Here is an 18,241-nt window from a genome sequence, read left to right as displayed (position 1 = left end):
TAATCCATGATTAAACCCAGACACTTGGCTTCTCCTTTGGTCAGCTGTTGAGATAAAATAGCCTTTTTGCTTTACAGTACACCATTTATTAGCAGGCACCTCAAATGTTTTAAACTCTCGGTATGTACAGGAAAGAACTTGGTGATTTACTTCAATAGATGGAGATGTGCTGTGATTAGAAACAAAGTTAATTTAATTTCTTTACTGATGAATGCATAGCACTGACATGTTGCTCTGTTGCAAGTTTGTAGCGGTATGTGAAGACTCCAGACTGATGTAGCAGATGTATTAAGGGGAATGCTTTGGCAGTCAGTGGAAAAAGCACAGGAAGACGGGGAGGACTAGTAGTAAATGGCACAAGAGCTACAGTATGGTGAAGCAAGAGGAATTCAAAACTGAGTTAGTAAAGAAGAATGAAACAAGATTGGAGGCAAAACAACTGCAAATGGACTAATTTTCCAATAGTTACAATTTCTGTGACTGTCAGTGTTGCTTCTGTTTCTTAAGTTGGTGGAAGAAGATTCAGCTATTCCTGGTGACAGCTGTATTAATCAACTGTGTGTGTGTTTTCTGCCTAAGTCAAATCAGTGGCCTTAGTTTTTGGCCATGCAAGCTGTCAGACCAGTCAGCCCTTGAAGACTTAAAAATACTGTAACAGAAGATGGCCCTTTATAGTCAAAAGGGTTGTTTGATTTTAGGGATTATCTGACACAACACCTATGTGAGATTAGATCTGTTTTCTACACCAGAAGAAAACTTGTCTGCTAAACTGTAGGGAGGAGACTAGCTGATTCCTTGTGATATCCTCCTAATCTTACGGCTGCAAGGGCACACATACCTACAGTGTCATCCATTAGCAGTAAGGGGCATGAAGAAACGTGGATGAGATTTAGCTCCAGCAAGCAGGAAAACCTGAGGTGTAAAATGCAGACACAGTTTGTCTGCACGTTGTAGAAACCAGTTCTGCTTTGTGGAAAAGCCTGGCATCGCCACCCTCCGTTCCATATGCTGACTGGGGGAGTTTGGTGGCCAGTGTTTGTCAGCTCCATAAAAGTATCCTCATCCAGCTTAGGGTTAGCCACATTTTTCCATAGCTGTTAAATTCTTCAGAAGTCTATTGCAGTGAAGTTAATATAGCAAGTGTCATGGTGCATTCCTTAACTGCAGAGCTGCTACTTACTCATCAAAATGAAGTAGTGTGAGATCTCGCTCTTCCTCAGTAATTGGAGTTATTTTGAAGTGTGCTTTCTGCACAATTGCACAACCTGCTTTCTGTGCTGATAGAGGATTTCACAGCTTTAGTGCTGTATTTTTAGCAGAACACCACAAGGACAATTGTTCCTGCGTGCACGTAGGGAGCTCTGAAGTCTGCAGGGACACTGGTAACTAAAGGCGTGATACTAGTGTTCTTCCTGGCAGTGCTGAAGGCCTCATTGGTTGAGGCTTTAGGCAGCCTGGTCTATTGGAGGGTGTTGCTGCCCATGGCAGGGGGGTTGAGACTAAATGATCTTTGAGGTCCCTTCCAACCCAAAGCATCCTGTGATTCTATGGTATGATCTATTTAAAAGACTGTAAGTGCTCTTAATCTAGCAAGAAAAATGGCAGGTTTTATTTTTACGATCATGCCAGGTGGATTCACTGGATGAGGTGACTCCTGTGAGCTGTTCTAAGCGCACCTTTTTAGTGGTGGGAGGTATGCATGTACATATACATACTTACTTACCTTTTTGTATATGTCTGTGTGTACACAAGCAATAGGTGCACATCAGGCATACGCTGCAGACATGCACTAGAGGCCAAACTAACGGGAATGTCTCTGTATCTGTCTCCCATGCTTTATAGAACCTGTTAGGTCAGAAAGATAGTGCTCACTATCTATGTATATGGCAGGCTGCTTAACCCCAATTGAGAGACATGGAGAGATTTTTATAAACTTACAAAGCAAATGCAGACCGTTGCAGTTGCTGGTTCCTTTTGCTTCCTTGCATAGGTTTATCTTAACCTGTTGTTCACAGAATGATTATTGCAGTGGGACAATAGGAGGACTGGATTTTGGTGCTTGGGCTGCACAAACAAAAATCCAGTTTTTAATACGTGCCGTAGTCTCGTGTAGAATTTGTGATGGGAATAAACTCTCACTTGGCTGTAAATTAAACCTTATTCTTGTGCTGTTTGACAATCAGAGGCGCTTCCATTGCTGGTGAGAGTCATTCAGTCACCAGATTCCAAAACCAAAGAGAATGTCAACGCGACAGAGAACTGCATTTCAGCAGTAGGGAAGATAATGAAGTTCAAGCCCGACTGCATAAATGTGGAAGAAGTGCTGCCACACTGGTTATCGTGGCTTCCCCTCCACGAAGATAAAGAGGAAGCTGTCCATTCATTCAATTACCTGTGTGACTTAATTGAAAGGTAAGGCAAAGTCTTGACATCAGAGCAGAAAGCAAGCCTGTTTGCAGGTTCCTTCCTGGCATTCATTTGCCAAGACAGAGAAACTGCCAGGTTAATCTGCTTATACTCTGGAGAAGATCGTTATTGTTTGGAATATCAGAACTGAGCCTTCCATGATGCTGTTGCTGGGTTTTTTTAAACAGTCACTGTTCTCATCCTAACTAATGTCAGTATGGCTGAAAATAAATCCTGGCTGTTCTGTATGTACCTGATGGGAAAGGATCCAGCTGGGGATGTCTGCAGAAAACTTCAGATACTGTCCTTACATATCAGCATTAATAACTAATCAGGTCTCTACTGATAACCAGCAATCTTCTTTTCATAACTTTTAAAGTTGCTCATGCCTTTTTGCTTTCCCAAAGCTTAAGCATCAACAAAATTAAGTGTGAATTAGAGAAATAGTACAAGTAGATTCATGGTACAGTGCTATATCCCTTAGTAATTTTGTAATAATAATAATTCTTGTTACTGAAAGCATCTTGTCCCACAGGTTGTTCTTTAGATTTGTGCCACCTTAGATCTCGTCCCATAGCTTTAGATTTGTGCCCCCTCCCATAGGACAATGAAGAAAAAAGATACTGTGGGTGCAAGTTCTACTTCATAATTGAGTAGAGGAGTGTCAGCTTCGGAAGCATTTTGTAGTAGCTGCATCCTGGCTGATGCTGTGCTGTATCTTAGAAAAACAGAAAAGAAATAACTCAGTAGAAAAGACTGTAGGAAATCTGTGTGAATACCTCATATCTCTTAGTGCTTTATGAAGGTGAGGTCCCCAGATGGGTGGTGGCAACCGAGGTCCCCAGATTGCTGGTGCTCTAGTTGTGTAAAACCCAGTGGTGGTACTGACACACACACGTGAACACGCGTGTGTAGAAGTCGGGAACCACAGCACCGTGCGGGTGGCTCAGCCTTGCTACAGTGCTCCCCTGGAGCTGCCTTCCAGCAGTGGTAGGTGACAGTGCAGGAAGCAGATGTTGTTTTCAACCCGATCCCCAGTTGCCAGTCCTCCTCTACTCCAAGGCTTGGCCAGACAGGGAGCAGGACTGCTTACTTGCTGTGTCAGAGTGCTGGCAAGAGCTGAGGTCACCGGTGCGCCCAACACCAGTAACACAACCTCCTCCCCCTTGCAGCACTGCGAGGGAGAGGCAGCAGCCCTTCTAGGCAGGGTATTTCTGTCACACTGTTTACAGTTCCATCTGCGTGGACTCAGCTGCTCTGTAAAGTTCAGAACTTCTTCCTGATAAAGTGTGGGCCGATTAAAGTCGGCTGCTTTAATATTAACAGGAGAGGGAACATTCTGTCTGCAGGCAACAAAGCTGTGCAGACTTACTCAGCTGAGTGAAACTTAAGATGTAAGTAACAAGCTTTAGGATATATCAGAATCACTCAACCTGCATGTAAAATGTTTGCTTTTTTTTTATTATTATTTTTACTTAAACGTTAATTTATTTGTAATGTAAATTTTGATTGTAACAGCAACAATCCAGTTGTCCTGGGTCCCAACAACTCCAACCTGCCCAGAATATTCGGTATAATTGCGGATGGTGAAATTCACGAAGCCATTAAACACGAAGATCCCTGCACCAAGCGGCTGGCCAACGTCGTTCGCCAAGTGCAGGTAAGTCAGTGCTTGCTTAGGTATGAAGGGAAACATTGAAACCAATTCTGTCAACCTTGTCTCCTCAGGGAATAATGTTTCAGGCAGTGATGTTGGAGATCCTTGGACATTCCTTGAACCATTAATGATAAAACTTGGTAACATCTGCACTTGGATAAAGTCTGGCAGCACCTTTGATAAACTTCAGAAGTTTATTAATTAAAGTTTTAAGATATAGGCAGCTAGGTGGTTAACATGCTGGACAGGATTAATTGTTTGTGGGTTGGTTTGTGGTCGTCTTTCTGAGCCAGAAATTAAAATCTGGAGAGAAATCTGCCCGTCTATCAGTGAATTGTACTGCAGGATTTGTGAGCGTCCCCAGCACCTTCTGGTGACTTACACTGCAGAGGCTCAGGGTCTTTGCTAGTGAACAAGGGCAAGCCACAGGTAATTTACTACTGCCCTGTTTAATCCAGTGCAAATGTTTGCTTCCTTTATGCAATCACGAGTACTTGGGGTGCCAGGAATGATGAGGATGTCCAAGTAGTTAAGCTGCACCTCTCCACAGTCTTGTAAGTGACAGTGCTTGTAGAGCAGATCTGGTCCAAGGCCAAACGTGATGAGGTGGGCGTCCTTGACAGCTGCACTGCCTAATGATAGAAAGCAGCATGCTGGCAAGCATGGAGCTCATGGAAACAGACAGAGGATTTGGAGCAGCAGCTGTTAGTTATTGTCCGTTCTACCTGACATGCTTTGGCAAAACTTGGGTTCAAGAATCTTAGGAATACTTGGTTTTTGGAAAGGATTCACTTGCTGGAATATATCAGCCTGTGAGATCCATTATGTCCAGTGGGAAATGACTTGTTAAAACTCCAAAGGCAAAGAAAGAATCAAAGCAAGCAAAACTTAAAGTGAAAGTGGTGTAAGTGGCTGCTGGCTGACATACTAAGCCTTGCTGTTAGTACCTAAGATCTGGAGCTGTATGTCAGCGTGTGCTGATGCAGCTGTTCAGTTTACCTTAAGGGCTTGAGGTTCACTGACTTATTTTTTGAACATTACAGTGCACACACATGTGCAGGTTAGTTGTATATAGCGAAGTCTTCCTTTGGCCAGGAATGATAGGAATATTAAAATGGAAACAAGGCTCTTCTGCATTGCTTAAATGATTTACCTTGGAGGGACGGGGGGGTGGGATCTTTTTAAAACATAATTTGAGCTTACTGTTTACCATTGCTAACTCCCTTCACCATAATCCTTTGACTTGTAAGGCACTGCAAATGTTTTACACCACGGCAGGAACTTTAAAGGCTGTGAGGTTGGTAACAGTCTGCAGGCTACTGCTTCCCAGACTGCAGGAGACTCTGTATTGAAATTATTATTTAATGATGTCAGCAAGCTGTTCCACTGCCAGCACCTGACATGAGTAACATTATGGTTGTAGTTGGAATTAAACATCAACTTTTTCCCCTCACGTTTAGGTATTCTCTGCCCAGCAATATTTCAGTGTAGAGTATCAGTTTAAATGTGTGTCAGAAATGTAAGAGCAGCACACCTAATTCTGCAGTGCTCCATTGCATGTTGAGAGTCTGAAGCCCCTAATACTGTTTAAAGCTAAAAACAAGCCCAAACATAACTTGAGGACTCAATTTGTTATTTCAAATTCTGTGAATCTATTTTTTTTTTGAGTGAGAAAAAGACATTATAGTAGAGCTGAAAATAAGATATACTCAGTGCAAATGAAAGCAGTTATTTTTAATTTACTTCAAGAGTGCTGGTGTCACAAAAACCAATGTAAAGACTGACAGACGACCACCTGCAAGTTTTTTTTTCCCCCATCTTTGTCTTCCTAAAGCAAGCAGGGAGCCAGTTGCTTCCCACCTCTATTGAGAACTGAATAAATACTCCCAGCCTTCTTCCATTTTCAGCATTTTTGGCTGCCATTAGAACCAGTCCCTAGTGAGGGTGGCTTTAAAAGCCAGTGCCTCAGCCCAGGGCAGCGGTAGTGCAGGTGAGGAGTACAGCAGGGTGTTACCCAGAGCGCTGCTGCTGAGTCCATTCGCTGGGAGGTAACTTACCCTTCCTCTCACTAAGGAGTAGCACTGTGTAGCTTAGCATGTGAGGCTGTAATCACAGCACTCCCTTCCTCTGAGTGCCTTACTAGTGCCCCAGTGCCCAGAAGGTACTCTGGCACTTAGGCATAGTTTGGTTTGTGCCTGAGCACGTTGAGCTCTTAACTTCAGAGCAAACCGTTAGGCTGTGGTTGACCTGTTAACCTGATTTGACCCACTGAGTTGCAGGGAGTTTCAGACCAGTTGCTCTGGTGCTGTTTAACCAGGGCTTGCCTCTCTTAAGCATGTTAGAGCATCTCTAGCTGAACCTACGTAGGACTGAGAGAGCTGTATGTTTCTGCTCTCTCTGGCGCATCCGTGTTCGAGGGATAAGCCTTGTTGAGCCTTGTCAGCCTGTGGAAGTTTAGTGTGTGCCTTGAAGCTTGTCAGACTGCATAAAGACAACTTCTCCTTTGTTTTCTAGACATCTGGAGGACTGTGGACAGAATGCATATCACAGCTCAATGCAGATCAACAGGCAGCCATACAGGAGCTCCTGAACTCTGCTTGAAGGGCCTTAATTATCATCTGCAAGAAAACTAACTCCAAATAAACGTTTACCCTGTTGTTTAGGTTTCTTTTGTTTCTTTTTTGAGTAAAACCAGAACTGTAGTGCGTGTAGGCCATTCTTCTGCGACCTACAGGCAGCGGCAGCAGGAAGAAGCTGTCTTTCGGAGCGGTGTTTAAATCGGTTTCTATCCCACGACACGGAAGAAGTTTCCTGTAAACCCTACAATAGCACTGAAGAGTATTTTTCTAACGGTATCAGCCATCCGTACGGTGGCAAAAGGGAAACAAGTTGAATTTTCTCATTAGACATAATGAATTAAGAAACAGCTTTAAGACCTTGTATTCAGCAGTAGATGTACGTTATAACAGATAAACGTTTCTCTACATCTAGTGTTAATTGTATTAATTGGAGTGTGAGTCTTTGTAGGGTAGGAAGTGTCCTTCTGCCCAACAAGTTAGTAGATCAAAAGATGAAAAACTGAAGACAAACATCGAGCATGAAGACCTCATTGATCACACTTCCCGACTCCCAAAACCAACTTGTACAGTGACTCAATGAGGAAAGCTGTTCAGCTTCCAGCCCTTGAATGTGAAGTCTCTTTGGCATGTCTGACAGTATCTCATTCACTCCTCAATAAATGACATTGAAACACAAGAAGCTTGTGTAGAAGTTCAGTGATGTGTGGTTCTTTTAATTTCCCCCTGTGAAAAGACACAAGTGACAAACTACGCAGGTCTTGGGTTTTGTATCTGAAACTCTGTATCTTGTTGCCTGTTGCAAATTTTATGCAGTTTTGTTTCTTTCTAACATTTTTTTTTTCCACCCGAGCATGGGGAATGGAAACTTCCAGGCATTCCTTTTGTGGCAGTAAACTTGGGTGTCTTGACTCACAAATGTTCAGATGCAATTGTGTTTCATGACTTACAAAATGTAGTGGTGTTCCAGCCATGGATGTGCGACGTGATGTGACGTGACGTGATGTGACATGACATGGCAGCCTGCGGTGCTGCTGTGGCAGCCCAACTCCACTTAACAGAGTCCACAGCCTGACCCAAAGGAATGGGAAAAACCTTCCAGAGCAGTAGATCATTTACCAGCAAATGCAAGTGTAGAGTATCTGATTTCTTACAAAGGTGAGTGGAGCTTTGGCACTCTCCTACTCTGAAGATGTCAGTATATGCGTTGGTCTTGAAAGACTTACTGAAACCTCTGAGTCCATCACAACAGTCTCTTAAAACATAGAAATCTTGTCAAAGAGGGTGCAAGTTTTTTTCCTCTGTAGAAAGGAAGAACTTTACATGTAACAAACTCCTCTCTTGCTAAAGAATAGGCTTAGTTTTGCCTTCCGAGTATTGTTGAAAATCCCCAATGCAGAATGAGGTGTAGCAAAAGCCACCCAGCACCATTATGCCCAAATGTTTGGGGCACAAAATGCCTTTACCATGTGAGTTGACACTGTAGTCTGTTTAGAGGCTGCTGCAACAGCCTAGCAGTTTATCAATCATTCAGGTACTGCTGTCTTAAATACTGCTAATCTTGGATTTGCAGAGATCTGGGCATCCAGGTGTCTGGAGAATGAACTGTTCAGGATTAGATACCAGTCCTGTGAGAGTAGTAGTAAGTCAGGTCAGCTCTCTCAAGCACTGGTCCTGTCTACAAAGCCTGGGCTTTATCATACCCTTCGTCTCTATTGCTTGTGGTGTTTTGGCTGGTTTTTTACGTATCCTTTATTTTAATTTCCCCTCAGTCTAAAACATTATTTTTCCCCTGCAGCTTTTTGTATTTTTTCTCACAGCTTCAGGCTTAGAATTTTTTTTCCTTTCCCCTTGGAGTACCACTGTGTGGAGACAACAGGAGCACATTCGGTATTTCCCCGAAACGGCACCAGCTTTGGCTCTCTTAAGAGACCTGTAACCTAAGAGAGCAGCATTCAAGTTGCTCTCATAATGGACCAACTTTAATCTTTTTCTTCCTTTCAGTCCAAGTAATTGAGAACAAATAGAAGCAGAAGATGTTGCTCTGTGTGCTGAAGTCAGCACACAGCAACCCCCAGCAGTTCCCTCTACCTTAACATTCACTTTATCAAAAAGGGGCTCCAAGTGAGTGTCTGTGCCAGCCTGAAGGTAGGTCAGTTCCAGGGAGTACCTGAAGGTCTCCTCTTGCCTGGCCCCCTGAACTTGTCTGGGTTAATCCAAAAGCTTCTGTACCATTTTCCTCAATTAATACAATTTAAAAAAACCCCAAACCCCTTTCCACCTATTTAAAAGCTGCCTGAATCACCAGTTGAAGCTGTTCAGGTTCTTTATTTGATACTTACAGGAGACAGAATGTCTAAGCTTTTGGCTGTTTTTGATCTCTCACAAGCCCTAAGTACAGTAGAGGGGTAGCTTTACCTGTAACTATCAAACAACTATGAAGTCAGGAAGGAGTGGAAGGAATCTGAGGTGCTGCTATGGGAAGGGTCACAGTTTTGCTTCAACCCTTTTTTCCTGAGCGTAGCTCCAACCACACCTGAACGAAATGCTCAGCCATTGTGTTTGGTAAGACGTGTCATGTACCTACTGTAGCGTGAAGAGCACTGCAAACAATCGCAGTGCCTCGCCTTGGCAGAACAAAGAGGTACCAAATCCACCCCCAACACCCCAGCAAAAGTGTGCAGTTACCGTGGTAACAACAAACCCAAGCAAAACTCCCCATGATGAGGACACGGTGTTCTAGTGTTGGTGGTTTCATTGGCTTATTTAAACATAAGACAGTGACTAGTATTAATGAATGTTGCTTTCTAAAAGAAGCTCCTGTCTGGAAGCTTGAGTGAGTTCCCATCTCGATTCTCATCTGTTCGTACCCTTCTGAAGGTGAAACTACTCAGTCTGTTTGCAGTTCAAGAAAGACCTTCATGCAGGTGAATGTCTTGTCTCCTGGGCCTGGCTTTGTCTACGAGACCTCCTTGAGAACCCTGCGCGGGATCAGTGAGGAAGTGACTTGTAGACTTCACGTGTTCAACGTGGGGCTTGGGTGCTGCCGTGGGGTCCTCTCACTGCTTGTCCTCTGCAGAGACTGGGTACGAGGGCTGGTGCTCCCTGGCACGCAGGGCTTGTTATACCACATGTTGTCTGTTGTTCTCTCCACACGTGGATCTGCCCAGCCTTGTGTATGGAGAGTGCCCGCGGGACAGTGAGGCGCCTGGCACGGCTGGAAATGTTTTGATGAAATAAAGAATTCAGGAAGGTGAATTTTCAAAAGACTCTTGTGTGTGTGTATGTGCATGTGTGTACATGGGTATGTGGCTGCTGGGGCTCTCAGAGCTTTAGTTTTGCCTTGGAGGTACCCCTAGGGGTGCACGCATACTCTGAGTCTCCCAAGTACAATGAGGGGGGTGTTAAATATAATACAAAAGTCGCATATTTGCCACCCCATGGGTTTTTTTCTCACTTTAAAGTCTTCTGCTGTGCATCCCTGGGGAGCAGCCTTAGCTTTTGCATTTTGATCCTTTACTCCACTCCTATTTTGCTAATTAGCCAATTGTACATAGTCATGTGGGGCATGATGGTCTTAAATTTGAAGAAATGCATGTGTTGTCTTCTGAGAAGCTGTGAACAGGATCTGAGCTTCTGTCTAGTAGAGGTCATTCCCCTTTTTGACGATCATGAAGATGTTTGTATTGCTTCAAGAAAGAACCTCTCTCCGTACAGCTCAACATCTGCTGAGACTTAGGAGATATGGGCTTGATATTGGGTATGCATCATGGGATTCATCACACCTGATACTGGCTGGCTGCAACAAAGTCTGAGAGCAAAGGAGACTCCCATTGGGATTAGTGGCTGGGATCACCCTTGGGATGGTGTTGTTATCAGCTCAGTGGCTGCCTGAACGGCCTCTGGTCCTTGTACTGTAACGCAGCTACTAGGGAACACTGTGATTTCCTGGAACCTTTTTTTTTCACTTTCCTGGGATTTTTTAATTGGTTATTTCTTTCTCAAACAGCCTCCCTGCTGCCTCCTCAGCTCCCAAGATGTCTCCAACTCTTGAGGTGTTTCACATTGACAGGTAAATTACCTGCTGCTCCTTAATCCCCATTCAAAGGCACGATTCAGAAGATGCCTTTATGGAGGGTACAAGCTACCTCCATCAACGACTCCTTTTGTCATCAGGGTGGGTAGATTTCTCTGATTTATGTTAGCTGTAGACTAATACACTGCCAACACGCTAACAACAGGTCCAACACCAAGTCTGCACCTCTCTGCCAATACTGAATTAACTTTCCTCTGCCCCAGGAACCTCCTTTGGAGGTGTTCACCCACTGCTGTAGCCCTAGAAGCCATAGGTTTAATTTGCTTTTAGTTCAGGAAAAGGTTTTCAGCAGCATCATTTTCTGACTCGAGATGGGAGGAATGGAGATCCTTTACGGGATGTGAGAGCTGCGTGTTGGGAGTATTTAAACCCCAGCAGCAGTATGGTTATTCCAGCAGAAATCCGGGGTTTGCCTCCTGAGTTTTAGAACTTTTGTGTGTCGGAGTGTTTGCTTCTCAGAGGTGATGTCTTGTTCCTCCACGGTCCATGAGGCCCAAATGTTTGGTCTTTAGGGTTGTTGTGTGTCCGGAGATTTTGCTTGCAGAATTAACTCTGATCTCTCTAATTGCCTGATAGAGAAGAATCCAAACTGCCTCCTGGCTCTTCTCAGTCTCTTCAGAAAACCATCCTGGGATGATGATCTACAAGAGCTCTTGCAAGGTTGAATTTAGTGTGAAATTCACCTCTTTGGTTTGGAGACGAGGAGCGGCGATTTGTGCTCTGGGGAAACTACTTCTACAGTCTCGGAGGTCTTCTGCTGTCACTCTAGTGCAGACCGGTGACATAATTTTCTCCACTGGCTTTCAGGAAGGCAAGGTAGGACCTTGAATGTTCGAGTCAGCCTTGGTTTGTATGATTCAGCTTTCTCCCTAGAGCCTGCCTGTGGCCTTGCTTCGCCTGCAGGGAGTTTCTGGGGCTGCTAAACCATGACACCAAAAGGTCTTCTTTTGAGTTTAGTGTCGGTGCCGCTCTTGGCTCCAGCATAACTTAACGTAACAACAAGACACACCTGAGTGTGTGTGGTAGAGTTCCATGTATTTAGCAAGAGATACTGGAAATTAACAGTAAGTGGTGAATGCTCTAAGGGGGTATTTTTGGAGGATGTGGTGTGTGTTGCTCCTGGCAGAGGAGGCTCAAAGCTCTGCTGAGGCACCAGATGAGTGATACAAGTTGCTGAAATGAAATATTGCTATTTTCTTCCAGAAAGAAGGGCAGGACACGTGTTGGCAGATGCTCCCCTGGGTACCTTTACCCTGGGGTGAATAGTGAAGTGAGTGACAGCAGCTGGGAGGTGTAACTCGCTCAGGTTTGCTCAGGCAGCTGCCGCTTGTCTTACGTTTTGCCAACACTGTTACTGCCGCTCACTGGGGATGGTGCCGGTGTCTTTTGAGGGTGGGGAAGGAGAAAAGAAAGAAAGAGGGGGATGTTTCTTCAACTGACTATTTCTGCATTAAATGAATGACTGCTTTCTTTCCTAAGCAGCGAGGGAAAGGTGTATATTAAATATAACTTACATATGGCTTTTCAATCACAGAATCACAGGGTTGGAAAAGACCTTTAAGATCATCGAGTCCAACTGTTCCTGTCCTGTGCTAAACCATATCCCTAAGTACCTCATCTACTCGTCTTTTAAACACATCCAGGGATGGTGACTCAACCCCCTCCCTGGGCAGTCTATTCCAGCCCTGACAACTCTTTAAGTGAAGAACTTTTTTCTAACATCCTATCTGACCCTGCCCTGTGCAGCTTTGTGCCATTTCCCCTTGTCCTATCTCCTGTCACCTGGCTGAAGAGAACATCGCCCACCTCTCTACAACCTCCTGTCAGGTAGTTGTAGGTGGTGATAAGGTCTCCCCTAAGCCTCCTCTTCTCCAGGCTAAACATCCCCAGCTCCCTCAGGCGCTCCTCATAGGATTTGGCCTCCAGCCCCTTCACCAGCCTGGTTGCCCTTCTCAGGACTTGCTCAAGGACCTTGATGACCTTCCTGTAGTGAGGGGCCCAGAACTGCACACAGTATTCTGTCACTATGGGCTGTTTACAAGGCCGTGTTCTGTAACACCTACATGGTCCTACCCTGAGGTGATCAGAGTCAATGTAAATTAAAGGGATCAACAGTCAGTTCCTACGTTACCTTGAATCATAGAATCATAGAATGGTCTGGGTTAGAAGGGACCCCAAGGATCACAGAGCTCCAACCCCCCTGCCACAGGCAAGGCCACCAACCTCCAGGCCTCGATCTACACCCAGGGCCCCATCCAACCTGGCCTTGAACACCTCCAGGGACGGGGCATCCACCACCTCTCTGGGCAGCCTGTTCCAGCACCTCATCACTGTCTCTGTAAAAACCTTCCTCCTAATATGCAATCCAAACCTTCCCTCCTTTAGCTTCAATCCATTCCCCCTTGTCCTGCCATTGCCTACCCTTTTAAGAAGTTGATTCCCCTCCTGTTTGTATGCTCCCTTCAGGTACTGGAAGGCTGCAATGAGGTCCCCCCGCAGCCTTCTCTTCTCCAGGCTGAACAAGCCCATCTCCTTCAACCTAACACTACTTTTCCAACCGAAAAAGCTTGGAATAAAACTCACATACTGGCTTCAGGCCTGCACCAAATCCGATCGCGACACAACCGCGACTCGGTTACTTGCAGTGAGGCTGTGCCGCATCACCGTGTCTACGTATCAGGGAACAAAGCACCAAGAGACCTTTTTACTCCAGACTTCTGTCTGTTTAGGAGTTGGTATTCCAGAGGAACAGGGAGGGGGGACAAGCACCCAAAGAAACCTCCTCCAGAACTAGACCCCCAAACCCCCCAAAATTCCCAAAATAGGGGCTTAGCACCAGTGAGCTTGGCGCCTGTGGATGCAGTGGGGGGGTGTGTCTCGGGCTCTGTGCTCCCGCTAAGGTTTCTCCTGGCCAGTAGGTGGGGACGATGCAGCTGAACATCGGGAAGCTGGGTGCTTGTGCTAGGGAAGTTCGCTGTTCGACAGGCCCCCGGGTTTTGGGGAGGTGTTTCTTAACAGGACCGTTTTCTAGGCAGCCTGGAAAACTGTGGCTTCTGCTTACTTGGGCACCTGTGCACAGAGCAAGTAGTTTGTCAAGAATTACCTGTTGCAACCCTAGAGAAAGAAAATAAAGACTCCTGGAATCACAGAAGGGTTGGGGTTGGAAGGGACCTCTGGATATCACATAGTCCAACCCCCCTGCTAGAGGAGGATCACCTAGAGCAGGCTGCACAGGACAGCACTGAGGCAGGTTTAGAATGTTTCCAGAGAAGGAGACTCCACAACCTCTGTGGGGAGCCTGTGCCAGTGCTCCGTCACCCTCACAGTAAAGAAGTTCCTCTTCAAGAAGTTCCTCCTTGTGTTTAGGTGGAACTTACTGCATCCTAGTTTGTGCCAATTGCCTTTTGTCCTGTCACTGGGCACCACTGAAAAGTCCGGCCCCTTCTTAATACCCCACCCACCTAGACTAAATAGGCCCAGCTCTCTCAGCCTTTCCTGATACAAGACATGCTCCAGACCCCTCATCATCCTCATACCCTCTGCTGGACTCTCTCCAGTAGCTCCCTGTCTGTCTTGAACCAGGGAGCCCAGAACTGGATACAGGGCCCTAGACATGGCCATCTCAGGGCAGAGCAGAAAGGGAGGATAACTTCCCTTGACCTGTTGGTCAGGCTCCTCTTAATGCACCCCAGTATACCAGGGGCCTTCTTGGCCATGAGGGCAACTGCTGGCTCATGGAGACCTTGCTGTCCACCTGGACACCCAGGTCTTCTCTGCAGAGCTGCTTCCCAGCAGGTCAGCCCCTAACCCTGTACTTGGGGTTATTCTTCCCAAGGTGCAGGACCCTACACTTGCCCTTGTTGAACTTCATTTGGCTCCTCTCTGCCCAGCTCTCCGGTCTGTCCAGATCTGGCTGAATGGCAGCGCAGCCTCACAGTGTGCTGGCCACTCCTCTCGGCTTTGCACCACCAGCAGATTTGCCGAGGGTACCCTATGACCCCACAGGTCATGATTACTGTGTTCAATAAGACCAGACCCAGCACTGACCCTTGGGGCACACCACTGGCTACAGGCCCCCAACTAGACTCTGTGGGGCTTATTGCATCCCCCTGACCTCTTCCATCCCGCCAGTTCTCAAGCCACCACACTGCCTGCTCATCCAATTCATACTTCCTAAACTGGCCGATGAGGATGCTATGGGATGCAGTGTCTGAAGCCAAACTAGATGACACCTACTGCTCTCCCCTCAGCCATCTAGCTGGTCACACTCTCAGAATGGTCAGGTGTGATTTCGTTCTGGTTGAATCCATGTTGACAACTCCCAACAAAATTTGCTGCTTCCACAGAAGGAGTGTTAAATCACTACAGGTCTAAAAAAGTCTTCTCCCTATCCCCATTTCTACTCTAAGAAGTCTGAGTAAAGTACTTGTCCAGGAATAAAAGGTCTGGAGCATCTCCCCTACGAGGAAAGACTGAATGAGCTGGGGCTGTTCAGTCTTGAGAAAAGACTGAGAGGGGATCTGATCAATGTTTATAACTATCTGAGGTGTGGGACACAGGGGGAAATGGCCAGCCCCTTTTCAGTGGTCTGTGGGGACAGGACAAGGGGCAATGGCCTCAAGTTGGGGCACAGGAAGTTTCACACTAATATGTGGAAGAACTTTTTCCCAGTGAGGGTGACAGAGCCCTGGCACAGGCTGCCCAGGGGGGTTGCGGAGTCTCCTTCTCTGGAGATATTCAAGACCCGTCTGGACACCTCCCTGTGTGACCTGTCCTAGGGAGCTGCTTTGGCAGGGGGGTTGGACCCGATGATCTCTGGAGGTCCCTTCCAACCCCTATGATTCTGTGATTCTGTAATATCTCAGTGCCAATATTGATGTAGACACTTGCTCTGGGGCCAGAGAAGGAATAAAATTATTTCTGAGCTTGACACTGTTGAGTATTACATGGATTCTAAATAAAAGACAAAGAGGAAATACATCATCAAATAAAACCATAACAAAATGCTCTATCCTTTCTTTCTCTGTGCCGTTGTGAAGCAGCTAATGGATTTTTCGTATATTCAAATGTGACAAGTCTGAAATGCTGGAATTGAGTAACTTCCACAAAGGGATCAAAGTGCAATCGAAAGCAAAGCAGGCACTGAGACTCTCCAGCTTTCCCTAGTAGAAGATTAAACCATTTTAATATTCAGGAAGTTTTATGAGAACTGCAGCTCCTTTGTTACTCATCTGCCTCTTTAGGAGGAGAGATTCCAGCAGGAAATAGGGATTAAGGTTTCCTCTGCAGGGCCAGAGGGAGATATGGCACAGTGCAGATGTGCAACGCCCCGTCTTGTACACAACGGCAGAGAGACTGGGTGGGGTGAAGGGGGGGGGAACAAACTAAACAGGCAGCAGTGGAGCAATTGGAAATAGCAAATGAAAAACAGAGGACAAAGAATGCCCTTCAGAATTTAAAAGCATGAGGTGGTAGGTAGGCATCCTTATTATGAAGAACTGGCTCAATTTGGTGCAGGCTGTTATTAAAACTCCTAGTGCTTTACAACATTTCCTGGGAACTATTCTGGTTGAGTCTGCCCTATTTCAGCAGAGTGACTCCAATCCAGTTATATGTTAAGCTAAATCATCTAATACTTAAAAAATAAGATTATTTATCTTTTTTTTCCTTTTTTTTTTGGTCCTATTGCAAATATCAAATTATTATTGCAGAAAATTAAGCTCTTTTTAAAGGAAAAATGTATCCTAAAGATTACTCATAAACCAGAAACAATCTCTTTCTGGGTTTCAGTGGCAGAGCCAGCAGTGACTTTCACATTTAAAACAGTTCTGAAGTGGCAAACTGTACAATAAACTGAAAGGCTACAGAACAGCACGATGCTGAAGGGAAAGCAGACATGTATGACATGCTTGATGGAGAAACAGAAATACATACTAGTAACAACAGGCATAAATTATTTTTTTTCCCTCTTAATTAGAGTGAGAAAATGATCTAATTGCAGCAGTGGTAATGGATTATAAATTATTTTATTAGGTAGAAAAAACTGGCCTTGAGAAAAATTCATCCCACCTTTGCCTGTACCCCGCATCTCAGAAAATCAGAGAGACCATCAATAAACACTGTTCCTTGCCCACCTTCCAGCATCAGGAACCAGGACTGGATCCATCACTTGTGCTTAAAATTCCCAGGTGGAGCCTAAGCCACTGCACAAATCAGGCTGAATAGGATCTTTGACAGTGATAGACCAGCTACCACATCCACATGGGGAGGAACATGAGCTGTGTATGAACATGTTCTGTGTATAAAAGATAATAAGCAGGAAAAGAAGTGCTTTTTAAGTATCTAATCACTTGATTATTTGATTTTATTAAACACAAATTATGCAGATCTTGCCAAGCTTTCTGCAGTGAAATATTATTTCTATAAATTATTTAACACCTTTCACTTTATGGACAGAAAGTTTCACAGATCCCTTTTGAAGAAAAAATTCCATTGATGATATTAAGCCTGGATGGAAAACAGAAGGTCTTGTTTCTCTTCACTCTGCTGTGTTTCTCGTACTGGAAGAAATAAATTACCACCCTTAAAAGCCCCAGCTTCTGGCCTGACATTTAGGAATGGGCTAATTTCGGAGGCTGTATTCTGAAATAGCAAAATCATATGCTGAATTGATGTTTGCTTTGACAGGTTTTACAGCCGTGCTCCCTCCAGCCAGATTTAGATGTTCTAAAAATTAAACCAGAAGAATATGACAATGGGGAAGAGGGTAATTAAGCCACCTGTTGTAACTAGACACTGCGAAAATACAACGTCTGTCATCCGGCGTCAACGTGGAAAGGACCCCTGGGAGATCCTGAATGCGACCGAGCGCTAGATAAGGCTCCCCCATCACTGCTTTAAAGTGAGGATTATTCCAGAAGGATTTATTCAGACACACTGATAGGTTCCAGATCTATTCCCCTGCAGAAGGGTCACGGCAAAAGCATCGGCAAGGGGTGGGGTGAGAGGAAATCAAGGGGGTTATTATTTTCATGGGAATCTTTTGAGTCTGGTAATGGTAAAAGCCAGGTTTAATGGTCTAGAGTCTTCTCCTTTCTATGTTTACAAGGGGACTTCTCAGCTGTGTTTACTCATGGTATAAACTCCGAGGGGCTCACAGTATAAATGCCGGTATAAATTTTAGAACCATACTTGCTCACGTCAGTCCAGGTACTTCAATGGCTCTTCTTCCTCACACTGTTAAATGGCCTCAAAATCATTTAATAAATTTAGTTCCTCTGTCCTCCTGGAAAGTATTGCTTTTTTTTTTTTTTTCTTGCTTTTTTTTTTCTTTTTTCTTTTTTTTGTTTGTAACAGCAAAAGTCTGCTCTGTCCACAATGACAACACTGGAAAAGAAGGAATGGTGGTGCTGGGAGTTCCATTCTGAATCCTAAGGGCACGCTTCTATTTCAAACAGTGCATTTGGTTTTCTTCTCAAAAGTAGCATTGAAAGGCTATTGTGGTTG

At 45.0% G+C, this 18,241-nt stretch overlaps 1 protein-coding gene across 2 annotated transcripts in view; it reads left to right on the top strand.

Annotated features, from left to right (window-relative positions):
- IPO5 (importin 5) overlaps positions 1–6,720 on the top strand; it is a gene marked incomplete at its 5' end in the record, with an annotated part of 45,936 nt that extends 39,216 nt beyond the window's left edge. For both annotated transcript variants that reach the window (XM_084268094.1, XM_084268093.1), the window contains 3 exons: positions 2,184–2,412; positions 3,925–4,066; positions 6,578–6,720. In XM_084268094.1, coding sequence (XP_084124220.1) covers positions 2,184–2,412; positions 3,925–4,066; positions 6,578–6,664 — 458 coding nt within the window. In that variant the 3' untranslated portion in view covers positions 6,665–6,720. The remainder of the gene's footprint in view (positions 1–2,183; positions 2,413–3,924; positions 4,067–6,577) is intronic.
- Positions 6,721–18,241: the final 11,521 nt, after the last annotated feature.

The sequence above is a fragment of the Gallinula chloropus genome, assembly GCF_964237585.1.
Source record: "Gallinula chloropus genome assembly, chromosome: 1".
Lineage (NCBI taxonomy): Eukaryota > Metazoa > Chordata > Aves > Gruiformes > Rallidae > Gallinula > Gallinula chloropus.
This window is presented reverse-complemented; position numbering and strand designations above follow the sequence as displayed.